Here is an 18,318-nt window from a genome sequence, read left to right as displayed (position 1 = left end):
AGTTTTACAAGCTTATATACAAGGCTAAGAAGACATCAAGTGATAGAACACATGTCTAATCTGGGCTAGGCCCCTAGTGAAACATCTGCATGACCCTTTAGCAAGACCATTAGGACCACATTGGTAGGTCAAGTAATACCCAGAATCCCCAGCAACTACTGAAAATTCTTCCAGTAGAAATGTATATATATAATGAAATAGAAAATAAAATCTAAACCATTTCTTGGCTTTTTGGCTAAAATCAAGTGTAGAAAATACAATCCAGGAAGAACACCAAATAGCTCTCATCTCTTTGAGAATGGGTTGAGAGACATTCACTTTCTGTAAGTCTAATTAATAAAACTACTCTGAAAATTTGTCCTTATTCACTTCCTATCTAGCACCAACTTAGAATCCATGTGCCAATACGGTACACATCATTCAAAGCAGTTACAACTTAGGAGAGCTCTCCAGCAGAGAGCTCAGTGACTTAGAGCACAGATCTTGTCAACTCGAGGCCATGAGTTCAATCCCGCCTGGCCTCACAGAGCTGACCACATCACAGTTAAGTGTGTATAAGCACTGGGATATAAAAGCAACACAACTAAAACAGATGTGGAAGACCCATGGTCAATAAGTGTGACCTTGACATCAAGGCAACTTCTGGTGCCCCTACTGAAACGTGCATAAGCACAAATGTTGCACAGTCCCTAGTGAGCACATCGGCTGAGTCTGGGCACAGCCTGATATTGGAGATGCAGCAAGCAACATCACTAACTCCATTTTTATTAACACATATCCATATGCTATCCGGATCAGTTTTAGGTCACATTATCTATAGCCCATGACATTTCCTTTACCTGGTCTTCAAAAAGTCTTTCAGTATCTCATCTTATTTCTCCCATGCATCTTTACTATATAGTCAGAACTACATCTGAGACTTTTATGTCACTTCCTTCTCCCTCAACTCCGCTTCCTGTCTCTTTTCAAACCCCTTCAGAGTAGTGAGAGTACAGTGAATAGTATTGGCCTTGCATACAAAACCTGGAACTTGAGGAACAGCATGACTTCATAGCACAGAAACAAATTTAGTATGCAGCTGCCCCTAGATGTTCTGCAAAGGCAGCAGAAAAATACACTTTTCATGATTGCTTCCCTTTGGAAAACAGGTCTTTTCCTAAATATGTGCTATTTGTATTAACAAGAAAATGTGCTTTGAAAATGAATTAGAGCGACTTATAAGTAGATTAACAGGGGGTGGGAGTGATGATACAGTGAGTAAATCTTTTGTCTTGCATGCGGAAAACCCGGGTTTGATCCCTTGCATCCCATATATAGTCCTCAGAGCACCACCAAGAGTAATTCCTGAGGGATTTCTGAGTGCAGAGCCAGGAGAAAGTCCTGAACATCACTGGGTATGACCCTAAACCAAAAATAAATAAATAGATAAACAGGAGCCAGAGAGATAGCTCAAAAGTATGTAATCCTGAGTTCCACTGGGAGAGATTCCCAAGCAGAGCCAGGAACTACCCCCAAGCACTGCTAGGTGTGGTCCAAACACCATTTCTAAATAAACTAAACAAAATAATATTTAGTAAATAAAACACATCCAGATGTAGTACTTTCTAAATTTCTCATCTGAATGTCTCTGCTTGTGTTCTTGCTCTCTGGTAAGCCCAAGTACTCCGAAAGCCTCTAAATAAATCACCTTTTCAAAGTCTCCGCTGAAGAGCTGCCTTTTAAAAAGAGGTTTTCAAATTATTTCTTCACTCAGAGAACTGACTTCTCTTTTCTGTATATAAATTTATCACAGTTTATACTAAATTTTACTGTACTTATTTATTTAAATATTCTCCATCTGCTAGTGTGTGTGTGCTTCAAGAATAGGGACAGACATAAATCCCTAAGCTTGGCAACCCCAAACCTTGGCACGTGTAAGGCATTCAGTAAATGTTTGTTGAATAAATATAGTAAGATTGAATAACAATTATACGTTGGACTCTTAAGACTCTTGGTTGGACTCTTTAACTTGGTAGGCTACTTCTTAATCCCAACAATGCTACAACAATGCATTTTTGGAATATCTTCATGAAAGTGGCTTTTAAGGTCAGTTTTAGGAACTTGCAGGTAGTCAATCAATCTTTGAATTAGAAAAAAAAAATTTCCTGCTCTTATTTAACTACTCAGAAGTTTTAGTTTAAAAGGCTTTTAGACTAGCTTCAAAAAAGCAAATTAGGGGCTGGAGTGATAGCACAGCGGGTAGGGCGTTTGCCTTGCACGAGGCCAACCCAGGTTCAAATCCCAGCATCCCATATGGTCCCCTGAGCACCGCCAGGGGTGATTCCTGAGTGCATGAGCCAGGAGTGACCCCTGTGCATTGCTAGGTATGACCCAGAAAGCAAAAAAATAAAAAAAGGCAATTTAATCTTAAAATATAAAAATCAGCCACACTGGGGCTGGAGCAATAGCACAGCAGGGAGGGCATTTGCCTTACATGCAGCCGAACTTGGTTCGATTCCCAGCATCCCATATGGTGCCCTGAGCACTGTCAGGACTAATTCCTGAGTGCAGAGCCAGGAGTAACTCCTGTGCATCTCTGGGTATGACCCAAAAATTAAAAATAAATAAATAAAATCTGCCACACTGAAGGAATATTAGACACATGGCTTTTCCAAACTGTCATCAATCAACATTACCAATCATTGGAAATAATTTAACCTCTCCCAAGGTGGTGGGTGCTGTGAGAGTTCTTATTTTCTAAAGAAAAGTGTGTTGTGGGGGCTGGAACAATAGCACAGCGGGTAGGGCGTTTGCCTTGCATGCGGCCAACCCAGGTTCAAATCCCAGCATCCCATATGGTCCCCTGAGCACCGCCAGGGGTAATTCCTGAGTGCAGAGCCATAAGTAACCCCTGTGCATCGCCAGGTATGACCCAAAAAGCAAAAAAAAAAGTGTGTTGTGTTTGGGAGTGAGGAGTTGTAGAGGTGGGTCAATGAGATAGTGAAATCTAACATAGTAGGACTTGTAATTAGAAGACATTCATAATCAGAAAACCCACCTCAGACATTCATGAAATGGGTTTTCAAAGAATGTTTACCATAAAACAACAAAAATCTGTTCCTCCTTGGGGCTATAGTGATAGTACAGTGGGTTGGGCGTTTGCCTTGCACACAGCCGACCCGGGTTCAATTCCCAGCATCCCATATGGTCCCCTGAGCACCGCCAGGAGTGACTCCTGAGTGCAGAGCCAGGAGTCAGCCCTGAGCATCTCCAGGTATGACCCAAAAAGCCAAAAAAAAAAAAAAAAAAAATCTGTTCCCCAATATACTTGAACAGGTGGACAGTAGCCTATTGACACAGAAGGAGCAGGGGGCAACAAATCAGGGACATGTTCTAGCATAGCTACAGCTCCTATCCAAGCTATGTAACTTAGGCAATGGTCTCAGAAGTCTTGAATTTTATTTTTGTTTTTCCATTAGAACAGTAACAAGACACATCTAAAGACTCAGTTTTAAAATAGTTCCTCCGGGGGCTGGAGCAATAGCACAGCGGCTGGGCATTTGCCTTGCACGCGGCCAACCCGGGTTCGATTCCCAGCATCCCATATGGTCCCCTGAACACTGCCCGGGGGTAATTCCTGAGTGCAGAGCCAGGAGTAACCCCTGTGCATCACCGGGTGTGACCCAAAAAGAAAAAAATAAATAAAATAAAATAAAATAAAATAGTTCCTCCCTGGGGGCTGGAGCAATAGCACAGCGGGTAGGGCGTTTGCCTTGCACGCGGCCGACCTGGGTTTGAATCCCAGCATCCCATATGGTCCCCAGAGCACTGCCAGAGGTAATTCCTGAGTGCAGAGCCAGGAGTAACCCCTGTGCATTGCCTGGTTTGACCCAAAAAGCAAAAAAATTAATAAATAAAAATGAAAAATAAAATAGTTCCTCCTTTTCTACTCTGTATCTACCTAACAGAAAAATGTGCATTTGACTATTTTGTGGGTATTTGTGTGGGTGGGGGCACTACACCCAGCTACGCTCAGGAATCACTCCTGGTGGGGCTCAGGAAAACAATACGAGGTGCTGGGGTCAAACCCAGGTTGGCTGTGGGCAAGGCAAGCTCCCTACCTGCTGCACATTGCTCCAGCCTCCAGAGAAATGTTCACTTGAAAAGGGAAGTGGTGGGGAGGAATGACAGTACAGCAAGCAGGGCATTTGCCTTGCATGCAGCAGACCGAGGTTCGATTCCTGCACCCTACATGATCCCCCGAGTCCACCAGAAGTGGCCCCTGAGCACTGCCAGGTATGGCCCAAAAACAAAATCAAAAACTTAATTAAAAAAAAAATTTAAAAAGAGCAACAGAGGACCAGAGAGATAGTACAAGAGTTAAGGCGCTGGCCATGCATGTAGCCAACACTAGTCCAATCCCAGGAACCTTATATGGTTCCCCCTAGCCTCGCCAGGCATGATCCTGAAGCACAACACAAGGATTAAAGCCCTGAGCACAGTCAGGAGTAGCTCACAACCCAAAATAAAAAGCAGTAGAAATTTCTCAAAAGATAAGTCACGAAAAGAGATATTTACTAGTAGGCCCAATCCTAATGAATTGGAAAGTGATTTATGAAAAGCAGTTTACAGCAGCTATCCATCCACACTTCGTCTCCACTACTATTATGAGGGAATCATTAAAAAATAAAGGCAATTGAGCTCATAAAAACAGAAAAAGCTCCTTGCTTTGCTATTGAAATTACAAGAGCTTTAAGGGCAGAGAAGAACATTCCCTTGTATTATGCAGAGCAACTAAAAAACTGTAGTTTTCAAATGTCAATGGACATATGCTGATTAATATTAGTGTTCCTATTTAATATTAGTGTCCCTATTTGTTTAGACATCAATCTGCTCTACCAGAATGTAAAAAGCTTTGAGCAAACAGGCTACATCTCTTCTCATCTTTCAATTACCAACATAGTGATAGTACAGCAAATAGGACATTAGTACCCTATATGGTCCCCAAACCAGTCAGGAGTAATTCCTGTGTGTAAAGCCAGAAGTAATCCCTGAGTACTACCACATGTGGCCCAAAAACCAAATAAACCTTAAAACATTAATTATCAATACAAGCTAGAACACAGGCCAGTGCATTTCAGTTTATACTGTTATCCATTTATCCCATACTATGCCCACACTGTGATTCTAGGTACTAGGGCTACAGAAGGGAACAATAAAGTCACGCAGCCTCCCTGCTCTCAGGTAACTCACATTCTAATTGGATAGAAAACAAAAAGGTGGGGTTAGAGCAATAGTACACATCTGACACACCTTGAACACAGCTGACCTGGGTTTGATCCCCGGCATCCCATATGGTCACCTAAACACCACCAAAAATAATTCCTGAGCACAGAGCCAGGAGAAACCCCTGAGATTGGGGCATCACAGGGTGTGGCCCAAAAAGCAAAAAAAAAAAAAAAGAGGCAATGAATAAATCAAACATTTCCTGATTTTCACTAGTGCTGTGAAGTAGAACATAGAGCTAAAGAATCATGGGGGCTGTAGGAGGGAAACTGGGAAAAATATTAGTAAATAGGTAAAGTGTCATTAGAAGTGGGAAGTATGAGTAGACAGATGATACATTTAAGAAAAATACCCAAAGGCTTGCTTTTCAAGCCTGTGCTTTCCCTTGAACAAGTACCTCACTTTCCTGTCTTTATGTTGCTTTGCTATTTCCACTCAGGAGAAACCTGTGTTATCTCTCAGCATTACTCCTTCCTCTCCCCTCACATCCTTCGAAATAAGTTTCAATAAAAACTTCCTTGCTTCAACCACAACAGCTAATTAGAGAGAGAGAACAGAAGGGAATGCCTTGCCACAGTGGCAGGGTGGGGTGGGGGGGAGATGGGATTGGGGAGTGTGGGAGGGACGCTGGGTTTACGGGTGGTGGAGAATGGGCACTGGTGAAGGGATGGGTTCCCGAACTTTGTATGAGGGAAGTATAAGCACAAAAGTGTATAAATCTGTAACTGTACCCTCACGGTGATTCTCTAATTAAAAATAAATAAATTAAAAAAAAAAAAAACAACTTCCTTGCTTCACAAAAAAACGGAAGGAAGGAAGGAAGGAAGGAAGGAAGGAAGGAAGGAAGGAAGGAAGGAAGGAAGGAAGGGAGGGAGGGAGGGAGGGAGGGAGGGAGGGAAGGAGGAAGGGAGGGAGGGAAGGAGGGAAGAAAGCAAGAAAACAATAAAACAAAGCAAGCAAGCTGTGCTGGAGAAACAGTATAATGCGGAGGGTACTTGCCTTATACATGGCCCAACCAGAGTTTAATCCCTTGCACCACAGTCACCTGAGTGATCCTTGAGCACAGAGCTAGGAGTAAGCCTTGAGAACAGGCCCAAAAAACAAAACTAAAGAGCTCAAAGAGCTGAGTGACTGTATTCAATCACCAGCACCACATGGTTCTCTGACCATAGAGCGGGAGTAGCCCTGAGCACTGCCAGGTGTGAGAGTAAAGAGAGAAAAGAGAGCATGCTGCAAATGCTCTAAATCAGCTGTGATGATGACTGCCTAACAACACTGCAAATACACTTTTTTTTTTTTTTTTTTTTTGCTTTTTGGGTCACACCTGGCGATGCACAGGGGTTACACCTGGCTCTGCACTCAGGAATTACCCCTGGCCGTGCTCAGGGGACCATATGGGATGCTGGGATTTGAACCCGGGTCGGCCGCGTGCAAGGCAAACGCCCTACCAGCTGTGCTATCTCTCCAGCTCCTCTTTTGATTTTGAATTCAACGAGTGCTCGGCCACTCTCACAGCCACGCAACATCTTAGGCTATTCATAACAAGCAATACGAAATAAATTATCTAGGGGCTGGAGCGATAGCACATCAGGTAGGGCGTTTGCCTTGCACGCAGCCGACCCGGGTCAAATCCCAGCATCCCATATGGTCCCCTGAGCACCGCCAGGAGTAATTCCTGAGTGCAGAGCCATAAGTAACCCCTGTGCATCGCCGCCGGGTGTGAACCAAAAAGCAAAATATATATATATATATCTAGCATCTGCCTGTTCAGCAGGTTCAAGTGGTGGCAGGTAAGTTCAAAATAATGGTAGGACTGGTGTCAAAATAGTGAATGCAATCCATTGTTGTGAACTACTTAATGAAAATATTAAAAAAAAAAAAACACTAAAGACTAAAAAGATAATACAACAGGTAAGTAAGGAAATCTGCCTTGCACACAGCTGACCAAGGATTAATCCCCAACAACACATATGATCCATCCCCCATGTGTAGAACCAGGAATGATCTCTGAGCACAGAGCCAAAAGTAAGCCCTGATCACAGCTGGGTATGGGAACCCCTCACTGACCCCCTCCAAAAAGGAAGAAAAAGAAAAGAATGCAAGCCCCCCCAGAGAGAAAGGGGGAGATGAAGAGAGGGGCTAGGGGGAGAGAAAGAGGAGGAGAGGAAGAGGGGGAGAAGGAGAGGGGGAGAGGGAGAGGGGTAGAGAGTACGAGAGGGGGGGAGGGAGGGAGGGAGGGAGGGGGGGGGGACAAAGGGAGAATAAAAGCAGCCTGAAATAAAGCATGAAGCAGGGGTGAGTTCCCCAAGCAACAGAGTTCTCAGACCTGTCTCAGAGCAGTTAGGAAAATACAGTGAAACAAGGTTATCTCAGGGAAGAGAAGAGGCGGAGAGGAAGAGGGTAGAGGAAAAGAGAATTAAAAAAAAGAGTGGAGGGCGGGGAAAGGAGAGGGAAGGAAAGACATCACTGATATGCTGATATCCCCAAGTCACATCTGAAATATTATTGCTAAAATTACTCACTGGCCTCATGACAGCACTTCTACCGCTGTGGTGCCCCAGCTCCCCACTAGATGTCGGCATCAGGTTCACATTTCACACCCCTGAGCTCAAGGCTTTCATCACTCCCCCTCTGCCCTACCTGTCTCTCATCAACCCTGCTGTCTCTTCACCATCTATCAGCCACAAGATGAGCACAAGAAACACGGTAAGGACGCATGGGATGGAGCTTCAGCACCAGGGGACAGATAGGGACGGACCTGACAAACAGGCAAAGCTTCCTCTGGGCTCTAGGAGGAAGGAAGGCTTTTCTGTCCTGCTGTTAAGAAGTCCAGGACTGGAAACCAAAGCACCAAATCTCAGATCTGCCATCAAATTTGAAAAACATTTCTCCTTTTAAGCCTCCCTTTATAAAACCCTAAGAGGGTAGATGAGAATTCATCTATGCTTTGCTTTTCTAAAACCAAGAGTTAAAGTGAAATCACTAGAAACTTTAGTAGGGAGAACAGTGAGCAGCTAGCATCAAATTCAAAAACCGCAAATACGGAAATAAACAATAGCAGCATAACAGAATAGAATACAGTGATTAAGGAGGTGAAAGGTTCAGATCCTTGCTCTCCATACTAAATAATTCTTAATGACCATTTCCTCATCTGAAAGGTAGAATAATATGAGAGCCTACCTCATAAAGAGTTGTTATGAGAAATAAGGTAGACTACCTAAAACTACAATACAAGCAAAAAATGATAGCTATTGTCTGCTTATTGTGTATAGGTTTTACACTAAATTCTTCACCAGCTTCACAATAATCTGTGCAGCACCCTACAAATCAGTACTCCAGAGCTGAGGCCCAGAAATCTGTTTATGTGCTAAAATCCCCAGAGGATCTGAGAACTACTTGGATTTGGCACATAACTCCTCCCCTACAGCATACCACATCATATCTAACACACCTGACTTACCTACTAGTTTGTTGTAGATCTGTTCACCATAATTCTCAATAAGGATAGGTTTGGTTTTGTTTGAGCAACTCCTGGCTGTGCTCAGAGCTTACTCCTGGTTCTGCACTCAGGGATCATTCCTGTGGGCTCAGGGGATGCCCGGGATCTAACCTGGGTAGGCGACAGTCGCTCAAAAAGGCATAATCTAAGACCTGATTTTACTCATCTTTCTCCCATTCTTCACTTCTCTCTTTTCACCTCCTGCCCTGCCACCCTCCTATTTTTCAACAGCGCCAGGAATCAACCCAGTTCCTATGGTCTGAACCACCTATCTCAACATTCACTCCTGTTCCAGAAGGCTCCCTTATGTTCTCCACCTTTCAGAATTTTGTTATTTTATTCCCACTGCCTGGACTGCTAAACAACTACATTTCATTGTATTTCTAAAAGTTCAAACCCTACCAATAATGGGAAAGCACACACACCACCTACTACCCACTCCCACCCCCCACAGCTCTCTCACAGACCTCTGCAATCAAAGTGCCTGAATTCTTGCTCCATCATTTACTAGCTTAATGCCCAGGAATGTTATTTAGCCTATCTGTGCCTCATTTGCCTCCTAGATATCTGCTGATAATTAAAGTGACCACCTGAAAGATTTATGGTCAAAATTAATGAGTCATAGTGCCTGGGATGCTGCTCAGTGGTACAGCCCTTTCCTTGCATGTATAAAGCCTTGGGTTCAAGTCCTGGCACCACCGAAAAATAAATATTAACAAGCAAATTAACAGAAAAGGGTTGGGTACTTATTAAGTCTCAGCTATCATGGTGACAATTTCACTACACATTGGGAGAATCAGATCATATGTTTCCTCTTCCATCAAGCACTCCCTGTTTGTCTGTTCATTTGTTTGTATTCAAGTTCTATTTTACTTGGTTGGAAAGTAATCACTCTCTAACAATTTTTGTCTATAGGTTCTGAGTCGCCAATTCTCAGGCACATGGCCAGAAACTAAGGTTCTAGCGAAAGGGCAACTACACCTGGAAAAATCATTACCTCCTTTAACGTACTTTCAACCATGAATCTCAGAACATTTTATATGTTCTACATAATGCGGTTTTCTTTACTAGATTACATGGTCCTGACGCAAAATTCATCTCTTCATTACCTACAGCTCCTAATATGATGCCTTAATTACAGTGTCTGTCTATCCCAACATTTGTGACGAGTGGGTATTTGGTGATGCAGTTATAGCACACATCAATTGTTCTTACCACAACATCTTCCAAGATCTTAGAGGGACATGGTCTGGAATGAAACTCAAAATGTTCATCCTCTGATTTCTTCTTTGACTCTCGTTCCTGGATTCTTTTTTCAATTTCTAAATCAAAGCCAATAGGCTGGGTGGGTGGTTTCACAGGTGGTTTTTTAGGCAAGATGGGTCCACTTTCAAGAATCCTGGGATCAAGTTCTCGTGCTTTGAATTTATATCTGTGAGTTTATATAACAACAACAATTTTTTTTTTTACTGAAAACCACATCAACAACAAGGTAGGTCAAAAACAAAAGTATAATAATCATTGGTTACCGATCATAAAATTCCCAAAACAAAATTTTAGCTCTTACCATTGCTATTAACTTATCTCTGTTTCCAGAGCTAAGAATAAATGATAGTCCTAACATTTCCATCACTTTATTTATTATTTTTGCTTTTTGGGTCACACCCAGCGATGCTCAGGGGTTACTCCTGGCTTTGCACTCAGGAATTACTCCTGGCGGTGCTTGGGGGACCATATGGAATGCCGGGGATCGAACCCAGGTCGGCCGCGTGCAAGGCAAACGCCCTACCCGCTGTGCTATCGCTCCAGCCCCACATTTCCATCACTTTAAAGAACATTTCTCTTCACAAAGGACAGAAAAAGGAATTGAAGAACATCGAAGAGAAACCCCGTGCTAATCATAACTAGACTAGAAAGGACACAAGGCCAGTGAGGGGTCTTGAGCGCTCTGGTGGTGGTGAAGGAGCAGTAGCTTTGGACACCAAAATCATAAATGTTAATACAATTGTAACCATGTTACTTAAACTATTTAAAAAAATTTTAAATAATACAAGGAGAGAGAGCTCAATAGGCTAAGTGCGTGCTTTGCCAACAGGAAACCTGGATGTGATACTCGGCACTGCTGGGAGTGGCCCCCAAGCACAATGCTGGGGTTAGCCTCTGAACACTGCTGTATGTGGCCTAAAAAACAACCAAACAAACAACAAACCAAATGCAAACTACACCCTCTGGGTATCTATATATGGGTGGAATCTTCCTAAACAAGGTTCAAAGGACACCCCTTTAACAGAATCATAAATTCCTCCACTTCTGCATTAGTTTTTCATCAGTTTACACAGTAGGCCATTTCCATAGTACAGAGGCAAGGACATGGCCTTGAGTCTATAGCTATTCAGTGCCATAAATCCCCAAGGCAAGAACAACAACTCCCTCTTACAAAACTGAAAAGTAAATAGTTTCTTCCTCAAGTAATAACAGTGGGGACTTACTGTTGTAGTTTCTCAAGTTCCTCAGCCTCTTGATCTGCTGCACTTTTGTAGGTCACAGGCCTTGCACGATGCTTGGTTTGCAGTACGGGGGTCTGTGGGTCTCTGGAGATCTTCGCCACAGCAGGTTTAGAAGGCAACAGAACTACAAACCAAGACTACAGGTAATCACCTCGTTCAAAAAAACCAACCTACCTATACAGGCTACCTCACGAATCAGTGCAGAGATGCCAAACCACAGAATGGCTGGCCTACCACACTCAGCTCAGATCGCTGCCAGCCTGAGAAGCAAGCGTTCAGTCTCCTTTTCCCAACCAGGAATTAAGCTAAGGAGTGTAATGAAGGTAGACTTTAATAAACTCAACCCCCTGAAAGCAAATGGATTCTTTATCTGATGGATTCTTTATCATAGCCTCTATTTTCTTTCTATTGGAAATGCCAACTTTCTTGAAAAATAAGGCTTGCTTATTCCAGCTTCAAAATATCTTCTCGGGACTAGCACAAGAGATCACTCAAATGCTGGAGCACATGGTTCGCATGCAGTAGGCCAAACTGGATCCCACGTACTATAGTGAAAGGGCACTGAGCATCAAGTTGGGAGCAATCCCTTAGGTGTGGGATACGGCTCCAAAACCATAAACAAATACACAGAGAATAAAAACTTTCTAAAGACTAAGCACTAATTCTCAACTTTAGGAATTCCCTAAAAGCATTCTATCAAATTATCAAGCAAATCTCTCAAAAAATCAAATCAAATACTAAATTAAAAAAAAAAAAAAACAACAAAGCACCACACACTAAAGCATAAATATCAAGATAATTACAGTTGGTCAGAAAAATAATTTACCTGTCTAGGAAAATTCTCAAGTTTATTAATTATATAGAATAAGTTCTCTAAGTTACAAGAGTGGAAAACAGAAACCAAACATTTTTTTTTTTTTTGGATCACACCCGGCCATGCACAGGGGTTATTCCTGGCTCTGCACTCAGGAATTACTCCTGGCGGTGCTCAGGGGACCATATGGGATGCTGGGATTTGAACCCGGGTCGGCCTCATGCAAGGCAAACGCCCTACCAGCTGTGCTATCGCTCCAGCCCCATTTTTTAATGGCAGTGATTAAACCCAAGGCCTCATACATGCAAGGCAAATACCGAGCTGAAATCAAACCTAATTTTTAGAAAAGCATCAGACTTCTGCGACCAGAGAGAGATAGTACAGTGGGTTCAATCACTGTGAAAAAAAAATAAGAAAAAACGCATAAAACCTTGAACATAAAATGCCTTCTTTTTTTTTTTTCTTTTGGTTTTTGGACTATACTTGGCTGTGCTCAGGGATTATTCCTGGCTCTGTGCCCAAGGATCACTTCTGGCAGGCTCAAGGAACTATATGCGATGCCGGGGATCAAACCCAGGTCGGCCATGTACCTGCTATACTATTGCTCCGGCAACATATCTTTTATGGATAATTAAACAAATTAAACATTGACACAAGCCAAAGATTTTCTTATTACATAATGATATCTTTGGTTACTTTGATTCCCTATAGCCAATTAATTATTGACCAGCAGAGTCAGACAGTTGATGCATCTAAGTGCACAGACAGCTCCATAGTTCAGAAAAACTATACCTATATTGTTCACATATAAGTACATGCTATAATTAATTTCAAAAGGTGGGATTTCAATTACAAAAAAATTTGTGTATGATACATAATGAAAGAGAATTCTAGGGGGATCTCCAGACAGGTTGTTTTTTTTTTCTTTTTTTTGCTTTTTGGGTCACACCTGGCGATGCACAGGGGTTACTCCTGACTCTGCACTCAGGAATTACCTGTGGCGGTGCTCAGAGGACCATATGGGATGCTGGGAATCGAACCCGGGCCGGCTGCGTGCAAGGCAAATGCCCTACCCGCTGTGCTATCGCTCCAGCCCCCTCCAGACAGTTATTATATTGATCAGAAACTTACCAATATCTTCCTTTTTGCTTCTTAAGTGATATCTGTTAAGGGTTTGTTTATGGAAGGCTTCAACCTGCTGTGCAAGGGGCACATATGTAGAAGCTGTTTCATCAAATGTTCTTTTCTTTCCATGGGACAGGTTGAAAGGCTTAATAATGGTGCATCCTCTGGATACTTGAGCCTGTGAAGAAATTGTTCACCAAATGAAGTACTATGAAAGAGTTCAGATCTTGCATAAGCCACATACTCAGCACACACACAAAAAAAAAATCAAAAGAGGAGCTGGAGAGATAGCACAGCGGGTAGGGCGTTTGCCTTGCACGCGGCCGACCCGGGTTCAAATCCCAGCATCCCATATGGTCCCCTGAGCACAGCCAGGGGTAATTCCTGAGTGCAGAGCCAGGAGTAACCCCTGTGCATCGCCAGGTGTGACCCAAAAAGCAAAAAATAAATAAAGAGAAAAAATAAAAAGAACCTATGTAAAGTTTTTTCATTCCTTGAAAAAAGATTATATCCAATTTACCCCCAATTCTTTGTAGGGAATGAGGGAGTGGTAGTGCCTGAAATGGAACTCAGGTCTCACACAAGACATTAAGTCACATTCTCAACCTCCAATCTATCCCCATCTTTCAAAAACAGAAGAAAAGAGGACAGGAATGAGGTTTAGTGATAAGTGCTTATCTTGTATGTGTAAGGTCCAGCGTTCAATTTCTGGCACTGAAGGAAAAAGAAAAGAGGAAAAAGGATGTAGCACTTAGTAAGTCATGCAAAATCAATTAAGATGATTTTTCACGTTTATGTTTGCTTTGGTTTGGGAGCCCCACCGTCTTAGAGCTTACTGCTCACTTCAGGCTAAGGTAGGGATCAGGGACCATATGCAGAGCTAAGCTAGAACCCACCATGTGATCTGTGTGCTAGGAAGTGTCTTATTTGCTGTACTCTATTTCTGGCCCCAGAATATCTATATTTTGAAATAATCAAGAACAAGATTTTTTAGATTTAAAGGAGGGGTAGGGAGAGTTGCAATAGCATCTCATCCCCAGTCCCATTTTTTAAAAAGTCCTTTTATTTTTTGCAGAGGTGGGAGCTAGGGGGGCCTCTTCAGTGGGCGCAGGGGCCATTCTTCTGGCAATACATGGCCTAGTGGTACAAACACAACAGTTCAGTGCTTTGCGCAATGATGTGGTGCTACTCTAAGGCCACCACACTGGTGCTCAGGAGCCAGCAGAGCTATATCTGGCAACATCTGAGGGCCACCAGAGCTACATCCCGTGGTATTTGAGGGGTCATATGGTGCTGGGAATCTAACTTAGAGTTCATGAATAAGTCATAACTCCAGTCCTCTGAATTACCTGCCCTCCCCAGTCTTTTTGATTGGGCATCTGGGTCTCGATCAGGAAAGTAGCTCCCAAATGATTATCTCTCCAACTATTTCCCCAACTGATGAAGAAGTTTGAATCATTAATTTTTATAAAAGTTGTCTCTGACTAGAAACAAAGCTTTTTGAGGACTTACCCCTCAAAAAAAAAAAAAAACCAAAATTTTAAAGAACACCTCAGATTTAAAACTTGAAAGGTGGGCTGGAGCAATAGCACAGCAGATAAGGTATTTGCCTTGCATGCGGCCAACCCGGGTTCGATTCCCAGCTTCCCATATGGCCCCCCAAGCACCGCCAGGAGTAATTCCTAATGCAGAGCTAGGAGTAACCCCTGTGCATCGCCGGGTGTGACCCAAAACTGCAAAAAAATAAATAAAATAAAATAAATTTTAAAAAATGAAATAAAACTTAAAAGGTGAGAGTATAGGGATTAAAGTGCTTGCCCTAGGGGATAGGAGGAAAAAAAAAAAGTCAAGAAAGTGCTCTTCCTACATGCAGCCAACTCCATCTGCAGTACTGTATATGGTTCCCTAAGCACCACTAGGAGTGATTCCTGAGCAACTAGTCAGGAATAAGCCCTAAGCACCACCAGGTATGGCCCAAACACCACAAAGAAGAAAAAAAACAGAGGGAGGGAGGGAGGGAGAGAGAGAGGAGAGGAGTTGACTTCAGCAATTAATGACAATGCAAGTAGAGTACTAGAATTTTTGTTAATGTTCTACTACTACACAGGATTTGAGTGGTCTGTCCAATCTCATTTTCCCTATAAAGTATATTTTATTTTGTACTATCTTTACATACACAAGACATCATCAAGAATAACATCAACTGGGGCTGGAGAGATAGCACAGCGGGTAGGGTGTTTGCCTTGCACGCGGCCGACCTGGGTTCAAATCCCAGCATCCCATATGGTCACCTGAGCACGGCCAGGGGTAATTCCTGAGTGCAGAGCCAGGAGTAACCCCTGTGCATCGCCAGGTGTGACCCAAAAAGCAAAAAAAAAAGAATAACATCAACTTTTGTAATTTTTACAAACTGTAGTGTGTGCCTATAATTAAACACACATGATTCTATGTGTCTTATGCACTTTTTTTTTTTTTTTTTGCTTTTTGGGTCACACCTGGCGATGCACAGGGGTTACCCCTGGCCGTGCTCAGGGGACGATATGGGATGCTGGGATTTGAACCCGGGTCGGCCGCGTGCAAGGCAAACGCCCTACCCGCTGTGCTATATCTCCAGCCCCTCTTATGCACATTTTTACTCAGTTTTACAACAAATTGGTAAGACAGGTTCCCAGAGAGATACAGAAATTTACCAAAAGTCACAGAACTAACAATGCAAACTGAGGATCTTTCTTTTCAGTATTTGGTTCAGCACTTTGGTTCAGCAGAAGCCAGGAAAAAGGATAACTTGATAGTAATCAGAATGTTAACCAACTGTATACTGTTGACTTAATTGTAACTACTGGTGAACAGTGGTCAATAAATAGTTTTATATCTCTTAAAAAAAAAAAAAGGAGGATCTCTATTGTTTGGCTGTCAAATCACTCCCTGCATTGCTCAGGTGCTGCTCCCAGCTCTGTGACTGGAGAGGATCACTCTACAGCGGTCAGGAGGGATGCACTGCTGGGGATCAAACCTGGGTAAATCACACGCAAGTCAAGCACTTAACCCCTGTACAATCTCTCTAGTCCAGGCACAGATCTATTTTAAGTCAAAATATTCTTCTCTCAATTATATTACTATAATCGATCAGAGAGTACTAGATCTGAAATTCTAACTGAATTAGTAACAGGAATATTCTTTCAGCCCATAAACTTACAGGAGACGAAGGATGCTTTCGCAGCTCCGATGTAAAGTTTATTTCCTTATATTCTTCCTGGTTCTTGGGGTGCTGTTTAATTCGCTCATCTGTTCGAAAATGGAAGTCAACTACTTTGGTTACTTGGCTCACTGGTTTCTTCAAGGAGTGCCCTGGGTGAGAAGCAAAGTAAACACATAGGCAACACTGAAAATAGAGAACAACAGTATAACCGCTTTATTCCATTCCTACCAATGCATTTATAACCATGGATCATATAACTTGTTTCACTTTCTACAAAAAAAACCTAATACTTCAAACAACCCTTGGAATAGCCTTATTTGCTAAGAAATGCTGAGTCAGGGGCTGGAGCAATAGCACAGCGGATAGGGCATTTGCCTTGCACACAGTCGACCCGGGTTTGATTCCCAGCATCCCATATGGTCCCCTGAGCACCGCCAGGAGTGATTCCTGAGCGCAGAGCCAGGAGTAACCCCTGTGCATCGCCAGGTGTGACCCAAAAAGCAAAAAAAAAAAAAATGCTGAGTCAGAGGCCAGGCCCTTCCATCAGACGCACCAACAAAAGATCAAACTGTCAAACTATCTGACACATATGGTGTTAGATGCACAGTCCAAAGGATTAGAGCACCTCATCGCTCAGGTGTGATGATTTTCTGAAGACAGAGAATAACCGGGATACTTTTCATAAGAGTTCAGTATCTGATTTTAAAAGTATCTCTAAGAGAAAAAAACCTATAAACTCCATAGATTTTTTTCAACACACTACTACTGGACATTACAGCTTTGATTCCACCAATAACTATTTGATGCAGAGCAAAACACAATGCAGACCCCTTCAGCTCCCTTAGTCATACTGTTTCTCCATGGCTCTTTTCCTCTGCCTGGGATAGATCAGAAAAATAAATAAACAACCTAACTTGCTCAATTTTTAAAAAATTTTTGGCCACACCATCGATGCTCAGAGGTTACTACTGGCTGTGCAATCAGAAATCATTCCTGGTGGTGCTTGGGGATGCCAGGAATCGAACCCAGGTTGGCTACATGCAAGGCAAGCACCTTACCTTCTTGCTATTTCTCTGGCCCCTGCTCTATCTTTTATTTCAATCCCAGTTCCTTCTTTTTCTAATTAAAGAAAAAGAAATTGGAGGTGAAAGGAACAATTAATTCTATTTTAAAAATGAGAGAAATCTTCATGGAAAAGGACCTCAAAAGATAAAAATAGGGTTAAGTAAGCATGTTAATTAATTAAGCAGCAGAACACTTGCCTTGGATATGTAAGTCCCTGGGTTCAATCCCCAGTACCACTTAAAAAAAAAAAAAGGAATGACATCTATAGTTAGAGATGCTCAAAGAAAGACGTAGGATATGTAAAATGAACTGGAGAGTGATCACTGGACTATAATGAAATCCATATCCAAAACACCCCATAGCCCTTCAAAATTGTATGCTATTGACCAAAAATGACTTTTTTCTTCAGAAACTTAAAAAATAAAAAACCAACAACACTGAGAATTATCTCCTCATAAATTAGATTCAACTAGAACCTAGCTAACCTGTTCCCGCAAGAGCAATTTTCTTGAATTCTTCATTCTTTTTCCGCATCTCCATCACCTCCTGCTGCATCTTCATTCTCTTCTCCAACTCTTGCTCCTCAGTACTTTTAAGAATTTTCTGCCTGAAGGGCAAAATAATACATATTAGGAGATAGGAGAAGAGAAAGGGAATCAATGATTCAAAATAATCTAATGGCATTTTATAGATTGTTTTAGTCTGGAAAAAACAATTAGAACAAAACAAAAAAGGTACTGGAGCAATAGTACAGTGGGCAGGGCACTTGCCTTGCAGGGAGCTGCCCCAGTTTGGATCCCCCACACCCTACACAGTCCCTAAGCTCCACCAATCGTGATGCCTG

At 42.4% G+C, this 18,318-nt stretch overlaps 1 protein-coding gene across 1 annotated transcript in view; it reads right to left on the bottom strand.

Moving 5' to 3' along the window:
- Window positions 1–18,318, bottom strand: part of TPX2 (TPX2 microtubule nucleation factor) — a 54,005-nt gene that overhangs the window by 10,995 nt on the left and 24,692 nt on the right. The window contains exons 7-11 of the mRNA XM_055139745.1: window positions 17,960–18,081; window positions 16,407–16,558; window positions 13,217–13,388; window positions 11,254–11,395; window positions 9,980–10,196 (exon numbers count right to left, since the gene is read on the bottom strand). Coding sequence (XP_054995720.1) covers window positions 9,980–10,196; window positions 11,254–11,395; window positions 13,217–13,388; window positions 16,407–16,558; window positions 17,960–18,081 — 805 coding nt within the window. The remainder of the gene's footprint in view (window positions 1–9,979; window positions 10,197–11,253; window positions 11,396–13,216; window positions 13,389–16,406; window positions 16,559–17,959; window positions 18,082–18,318) is intronic.

The sequence above is a fragment of the Sorex araneus genome, chromosome 5, assembly GCF_027595985.1.
Source record: "Sorex araneus isolate mSorAra2 chromosome 5, mSorAra2.pri, whole genome shotgun sequence".
Taxonomy (NCBI): domain Eukaryota; kingdom Metazoa; phylum Chordata; class Mammalia; order Eulipotyphla; family Soricidae; genus Sorex; species Sorex araneus.
The sequence above is the reverse complement of the archived record's forward strand: the minus strand, read 5'-3'. Positions and strand labels throughout refer to the sequence as shown.